This window comes from Helianthus annuus, chromosome 17 (assembly GCF_002127325.2).
Source record: "Helianthus annuus cultivar XRQ/B chromosome 17, HanXRQr2.0-SUNRISE, whole genome shotgun sequence".
NCBI lineage: Eukaryota > Viridiplantae > Streptophyta > Magnoliopsida > Asterales > Asteraceae > Helianthus > Helianthus annuus.
The window spans coordinates 191241268-191249160 of NC_035449.2; the positions used below are offsets into that span (position 1 = coordinate 191241268).

The 7893-nt window shown below is 35.6% G+C and overlaps 1 protein-coding gene and 1 non-coding gene across 2 annotated transcripts; one reads left to right on the top strand and one right to left on the bottom strand.

Annotated features, from left to right (window-relative positions):
• Positions 1-86: 86 nt before the first annotated feature.
• LOC110923033 lies at positions 87-5344 on the top strand. Its single transcript, XM_022167221.2, has 4 exons — positions 87-2105; positions 3369-3487; positions 3562-3653; positions 4785-5344. The coding sequence occupies exons 1-4, from the start codon at positions 1253-1255 to the stop codon at positions 5275-5277; spliced, it is 1557 nt and encodes a 518-aa protein (XP_022022913.1). The 5' UTR covers positions 87-1252; the 3' UTR covers positions 5278-5344.
• Positions 5345-6292: 948 nt separating this feature from the next.
• On the bottom strand, positions 6293-6364 carry TRNAG-UCC. Its single transcript has one exon. It is a non-coding gene; the product is annotated as a tRNA-Gly (tRNA).
• Between the last annotated feature and the right edge of the window lie 1529 nt (positions 6365-7893).

Consider the following 7893-nt stretch of genomic DNA (forward strand, 5'->3'; position numbering starts at 1 on the left):
GACCATACTATCTTCACATTCAAACGTCTAAAAACAAACAACCAAACGGCGTCGTTAAAGGCACTCTACCCGCCTAGAATGAATGAATTAAGAAGTCAAGAATAATACCGTGACACAACAGCAAAGGTATGACCGTTTCATATCCCAATTTAACGCTCCGATATACGCTCTCTGTTTTTCAAAAAAATCAAACCCTAAAAACCCTAAATTCCTTCAAAATCTGTTTGTAAAATCACCTCAATTTCATCATCCCACTTCAATCCAACGCCCCCAGATTACTCGTTCCATCAAGATCTTTCTCAATTGCTCAATTGTTCAGTTGTTCAGCTGTTCAATTGTTCAATTGTTCAATCCCCTGTTTTCTGTTTTTGCGAAAATTGGGGATGAAATAGTGAAATTGATATCTAAAACCCTAAATTCTTTCGAAATCTGGTTGTAAATCACCAGAATTTCACGAACCCAGTTCAATTAAACATCCAATTTCTCCGTTCGATCAAGATCTTATTCAATTGTTCAGTCCCCTGTTTTCAGTTTGCGAAAATTGGGGATGAAATAGTGAAATTGATATGTAAAACCCTAAATTCTTTCGATATCTGGTTGTAAATCACCAGAATTTCATGAACCCAGTTCAATTAAACACCCAATTTCTCCGTTCGATCAAGATCTTATTCATTGTTCAATCCCCTGTTTTCAGTTTGCGAAAATTGGGATGAAACAGTGAAATTGATGTGTAAAACCCTAAATTTCTTCGATATCTGGTTATAAATCACCATAAGTTCATGAACCCAGTTCAATTAAACATCCAATTTCTCCGTTCGATCAAGATCTTGTTCAATTGTTCAATCCCCTGTTTTCAATTTGCGAAATTTTGATTTTTTTTTCATATAAAACGGAAATTTAAACCCTAAAACCCTGAATTATTTCGAAATCTGTTCGTAAATCACTGCAATTTCATGACCCCGGTTCGATTAAACCCTCAATTTTCTGTTCGATCAAGATATTGTTCAATTGTTCAATCCCCTGTTTTCAATTTGCGAAAACTTGAAAAAAACATTTCAAGTAAAACGGAAATTAAACCCTAAAACCCTAAATTCTTTCAAATTCTGTTCATAAAATCACCTCAATTTCATGAACCCAGTTCAATCAAACCCCCAATTTCTCGTTCGATCAAGATTCTGTTAATTTTGTTAATTTTGTTCAGTTGTTCAATCCTCTGTTTTCAACTTCAAAAATTTTGAAAATTGAGAATTAAATGACGAATTTGACACCTGGGGTGCTGTTAAAGCTGCTAGATGGGATGAATTCAGGTGTGAAACCCACAAGTGAATACAGGAATTCACTATTACAAGTTGTAGATATCATGCCGATTGATCTTGACGAGAAAGATCTTTATCCGAAACAGGGGTTTTGCGTAAAAGTTTCGGATTCATCGCATTCGGTTTACGTAAGTTTACCGCCTGATTTAATCCTCAGTAATGAAATCCAGCTTGGCCAGTTTGTTTTCGTCGAAAAATTAGAGGCGGGTTCGCCTGTTCCGATAGCGAAAGGGGTGAAACCGGTCCCTGGCCGCCACCCGTTTGTTGGAATGCCTGAACCAGTGAAGAATCTTGATCGGGTTCCGAATCGGGGTTTAAAGTTGTGTAGTACTAGAAGGGGTTCTTGGGTTACAACTCAAAGTGATAAACATGATGTTTGTGCATCACCATGCTCGTTGAAAATGGACCGATGTACACCACTGAATCTGAATCCAAACACGAAAGTATCGGTTGCTAGAAGAAGTTCTTGGGTTACAGGACCGAAACGTTTTGATCATTCTACGCCTTTGAAAATGAATGTGAATGTGAATCCAAACACGAAAGTGTCGGTTGCTAGAAGAAGTTCTTGGGTTACAGGACCGAAAAGAGAACATGAGATTAGTGAAATAGCATCGCCTATGGCCTTGAAACCGACGCGTTTTGATCATATTACGCCTGCGAAAAAGTGTTCTTCAGTGATTGTAAATAAAAGTTGTGTTACATCTTCTATGGTGAAGCTTTCAGATGAGAAGAGTAGAATAACTGTCAAAGATGCAAAGACATCAACAAGTCCCTTAAAGTCTGTTGTAGGTACATCTGTTTTTTTTTTTTTTTTTTTTTTTTTTTTTTTTTTTTTAGGGGCTTTTAGTTTGAAGAGTAAATTACTTTTTGAGTCCCTGTGTTTTAGTGGTTTTAACCACTTGAGTCCAAAATCAAAAAGTTTAACGCCCTGAGTCCCTAGCCATTTATTTTATAACGTTTTGAGTCCAATTTTTTTATTTTATAACGATTTGAGTCCAATTTTTTTATTTTACAACGATTTGAGTCCAAAAAATTGGACTCAAAAGGACTCAAATGGTTAAAGAAAATGCTTATAGGGACTCAGGTCGTTAAACTTTTTGCTTTTGGACTCAACTTGTTAAAACCACTAAAACACAGGGACTCAAAAACTAATTTACCCTAGTTTGAATCTTGTCTTGCCAGTCACCACACCGGATGCCACATATGCGAAACACTTTTCGTCTTATATATTTATATTTTAAATTAATTTTTAAAAATGCTAAAAAAAGATGCCATGTGGCATATACATATACATATACGCTAAAATGACAAATAAGATGTCACATCAAAATCAACAGTTTTCGAAAAATTATAAAAAAATGCCTTGTGTACTTTTTTTTAGAGTAAAGTACACGGACGATCCTTGTGGTTAATCAAAATTTTGGATTTAGCCCCTAGTCTTTCAAAAGTACACGAATGGTCCCTGTGGTTTGCATTTTATAACACATTCAGTCCCCAACTTTTTTCAAAAGTACACAGATGGTCCCTGTGGCTTGTACTTCTTATTTATACATATACGCTAAAATGACAAATAAGATGTCGCATCTACATTGTTTGAAAATCCTCAAAAAATGTCTTGATACGGGTTGAATAGGTAATTTGTTGCTATAATTGGTTATAAAATTTAGAGTAAACTTCCGTTTTGCTCCCTGTGGTTTGGTCATTTTAACGGTTTTGCTCCAATAGTTTAAAAATAGTCATTTTCCTCCCTGATTTTTCTAGCTTATCTTCATTTTGCTCCCAGCCTCTAACTCCATCAGGGAGGAAACTGGCGACAAACTCGAAAGATTAGGGAGCAAACTGGCGACAAACTCGAAAGATCAGGGAGGAAAATGGCTATTTTTAAACTATTGGAGCAAAACCGTTAAAATGACCAAACCACGGGAAGAAAACGGAAGTTTACTCTAAAAGTTAACTTGGTAATACAGTATGCCTAATCAAAACTACCAGTGATCAAATCATATAAATTTTGTATTATGATTATATTTCTTAATTTTTTTTTTATGATTCTAGGAACAAAAAGTGTAGCGCCAACAAGTTCACAGAGTACACGAGCAGCGTCTTCTCCTCATTCATCTTCGAAAACCAGTTTATCGTTTAATCTGCCACAAAAGCTTAGCTTACTAGGAAAGGTAACTTCAAGTTTCTTAAACTTTTTTTTTTTTATAATTTTTGTATAACTTTTATTAAATTTCATACATTATAGGAAGCTGTTCAACAACAAGAAAGAGCACAGAAAATTGCCCTTCAAGCGCTTAGAAATGCCTCAGCCTCCGAAACTCTTCTTTGGTCACTCAAGTATGACTATTTGATCCTACTCGTTATCATAGAGGTGGCAATTTTCGACCCGTTTGCTTATGATGGGGTCAGTTTGGGTTGTAGTTTATCTCAAACGGGTCCAATCATTAAATGTGAATTAAAGGGGTTAAACGGTTCGAAAATTGCCAAATATGTATTTTTAATTAATAAACCTTCTAAATCATTATATTTTGAGTAGACTACCATTTTCATCCCTGAGGTTTGGTCACTTTTGCGACTTTCGTCCAAAGGTTTGTTTTTCGCATCTGGATCCATAAAGTTTGAAATCTTGTCATTTTCACCCGACTCGTTAACTTAATCCATTTTTTTAACGTTAATTCAAGGGTATTTTTGTCATTTTAGACATTTTTAATGAAATACATCTTTTTTTCGGAAATACCCCTGACTTAACGTTAAAAAAATGGATGAAGTTACGAGTCGGATAAAAATGACAAGATTTTAAACCTTTTGGATCTAGATGCGAAAAAACAAATTTTTAGACAAAAGTCAAAAAAAGTGGCCAAACCTTAGGGACGAAAATGACATTTTACTCTTATATTTCAAATGTGTATAATTTATCTTAACGGGTCCAATAATCAAGTGGTTGCCCTCATCTAAACCAACCCGCCCTCCTCTACCATGTTGATACATGTATCGTTCTTAACCATTGGGTGTCAGCCCAATGGCCACCAGCCCGCATTCTAACCCGGAGGTGGCGGGTTCGAGTCTTGCTCGTTCCCAATGCCCCTACGGTAGCGGATTTACCCCCATACTCGGGCTTGCTGGGTGGCGGTCTGCGAGGTGGGATCACCTAGGCGGTTGGGAGGACCGTGGAATATCCCCCCCCCCCCCCCCACACACACACACATGTATCGTTCTTGGTTATATTATGCAGACGTGTCAAACAGGCTATATGGGTCAAAATAAGGCCAGAGTGCTATCAAATGCTTAAATCCATTTCAGTGTAAATAAGATTATTGTTTAACAAAATAACTTTTATAATCTTGTTTGGCGTATTATTTATTTACAAAACTAAAAAAAAAAGTGGACAAAAAAATGTTGACAGGTCAGCAACCAACCCGACCCGTCTATCTTGGTTTCTCTAACATCAAGTTTTTACATGTGTTGCAGGACTTTATCAACGTTGACCAAGTCCGCTAACCCTGATGACCCAACAGATTGTTTCGATCAGTTTCTCGAGTTCCATAACCAACTTGTTCAGGCCGTAACCAACATGGTGTCAATCAAAGCAGCAACCGAAACAACTAACAAATGTCAACAAAAGTCAACACTTTCCCCATCACACACAAGTCAACAAAAGTCAACACTTTCCGTTAAACACTCAAGCTCGTCTGGCAGCCTGAACGAGACGATAAAACTCGGGAAGCAGATTGAGAAAGAGGCTGGAAACTGGTTCATGGAGTTTTTAGAGAAAGCTTTGGAAAAGGGTATGAAAAAGTCAAAGTCAAAGTCAAAGTCAAATGTTACAAAAGTTCCTCAGTTACTTGTGAAAAAGGTTATGAGTTGGGTGGAAACCGAACAATGTGATTCTAGTAAGAGGCCTGTGCATCCGAAAGCGATAGATATTGCAAGGAAGTTGAGGATCAAGTTAAGGAATTATTGAATATTTGTGTAGACTGATTGTTTCACATATACTGTTTGATACAATAAAGTGTTTTTTTTTTTTTTTTTTGGCTGATTTAACTTGTTCCTTTTATGTTTGTGAAAATTTGACAACATTATTTATTTTTCTTCTCTAATGAGCGTTTCTCAAACAAGTCGTGGCAAAAAATACGGTTGATAATCCCGTCTCACACTCTCACTGGATTAAACCGGATCTGCCTGTGTTGTCGGTTTCATAACTATTTTTTGTTTTTTTTTTTGTTTTGATAACATTACTACATAAAATGTCAAAACAACAAATTAGAAAAAAAGGCAGGTAAAACGGGCAACAAGCTACGCCGCAACCCTCTTCTGAATTGGAAAACTGATCCAACTAAAGACAAAGTGACTCTTAAGGGTCAAGAAATTACTGTTCACGACCCCCTGAACCCTGTTCAGGAAATGTATCAAAAGCAAATGGGATAAACACAGGTTGATTCTCTAAACAAGCTTTCTCATGTTTAGCTAATGGACCGAGCACGAATAAGCAAAACCGGAGAAAACATGTTAAAGCCAGTGATCTTGTCTCCTTCCTTTGTGAGTTTAAAACAAGAACATTTGTTGATACCATTATATAAATAGAGAAAGTGTAATGTACAATATGCCTTATCGTACGAGCGTACGAGATTTGAAGTTCGCACGTTATAAACTTCGTAACTAAAAACTCGCATGCTGTAAAATATAAAAAGTCGCATGTTGAAAGATAAAAAAATAGCATGATGTAAAGATGAGAAAATAGCATGTTATAAAAAAATCGCATGGTGAAAATGAAGTTCGCATGTTGTAACTCAATCTCGTACGTTAACACAAACTGTTCGTTAACGAACCCCTATATAAATATGATATAAAAGACAGAATGACCATAATTCCCTCCAAGCTGCTTTTAAAAAATAACAAAGAAAAAGTAAAATAAGATAGAATGACCTTAATTTCCTCCAAACTGCTTTTAAAAATAACAAAGAAAAAGATAAATAAAATGCGTTTGCCGGGAGTCGAACCCGGGTCTATTGCTTGGAAGGCAATTATCCTAACCGTTGGACTACAAACGCTGTTTTGATTGTAAAACTTTGAAAGTTTATTTATTACTAGAATAAAGAGCTAGAATCCAACCAATACATAGTATATATTATATACTCACCACCACCATGAAAAGGTTTCTATTAAAATGGTGACAAATAAACTGGACAAATGACATTTTTATATTATACACTGTATCTTTTATAATCTCTAAAAACTCAGTTTTCATGAAGATTAAGGGGCTGTTTGTTTACCTTTTAATGGCTCCATTAAGAGGCAAGCCTCTGAATCGGTCAGATGTATGGGTGTTTGGTTCACCAAATAACCACATCTTAACGAAACCATTCAGATCTGAATGATTCAGCTATTTTTGAGATCTGAATTAAACTTATGACAATTGTGCCCTAACAAGACAACGCATCTTATCCGTTTGTTTGGATATGTAATCAACTATGCCATTTTGTATATTAGTTATTTGCATATGCTAAATGTGTAATTAACAAATAATTAACCACCAGCATTATTTTATAACTATAATGGTTTAAACAAGTCAAGTGTTTGAGTTACACCCACTCAGCACTTAACACTTGCGTCTTGCGGATATGTAACATAAAGTTGTACCCTCGAGCATATAGAACGGGATTGTAGACCCTTGTTTACTGTTTGTACATCCAGGACACCAAGAAAATAACCGAGTTTTAGGTGAAGAAGAAACCACACTTGTCGAATACATTGTTTCAAGCACTCAACAACACGTAACCGCAGATGACGTGCTTGATCAACTTCAATCTATTTTGGATGATGAAGCTGATATGCATGTGCTTAAAATGTGGAGAACGCTTGTTTCTGAAATCAAGAAAGTCGAAACTGGTCTTGCGCCTTTACTACAACAAGGGTTCTAGCCAACAAAACAATCGTTTAATGAGTGTAACGGAGAAAATATTAACGTCACGACATACTAAATTTATAAAAAAAAATGTCAAAACCAACTTTTACACAGTACACAGCCATATTTAAAGGACTTCAATATGATAAAGTTAGATTTATGTCCACCAATTACTAAAGATCCAAACTGTATGCAAAACCATCTTTTAACAGCTCAGTTGTAAGAAAATGTAATGTCACATGTAAAGTTAAATTCTGAGTTAATTGCCAAAATCGTCCCTGAGGTTTGAGCACATTTGCCATTTTCGTCCAAAATGATACTTTTGTACCATTTTGCCCCCCCACGTTTGTAACTTTTTGCCATTTTCATCCAAACCACCAACTTAGTTTATTTTTTCTGTTAAGTTAAAGGATATTTGGATGAAAATGGCAACTATAAACCAAAGGGACAAAAATGGCAAATGTGCTCAAACTCTTTTTAATTTCTTTTATTTAGTTAATTTTGTCACATATATATTAAAAAAGAAATTAAATAAAAGAAATTAAAAAGAGTTTGAGCACATTTGCCATTTTCGTCCTTGTGGTTTATATTTGCCATTTTCATCCAAATATCCTTCAACTTAACAGAAAAAATAAACTAAGTTAGTGGTTTGGATGAAAATGTCAAAAAGTTACA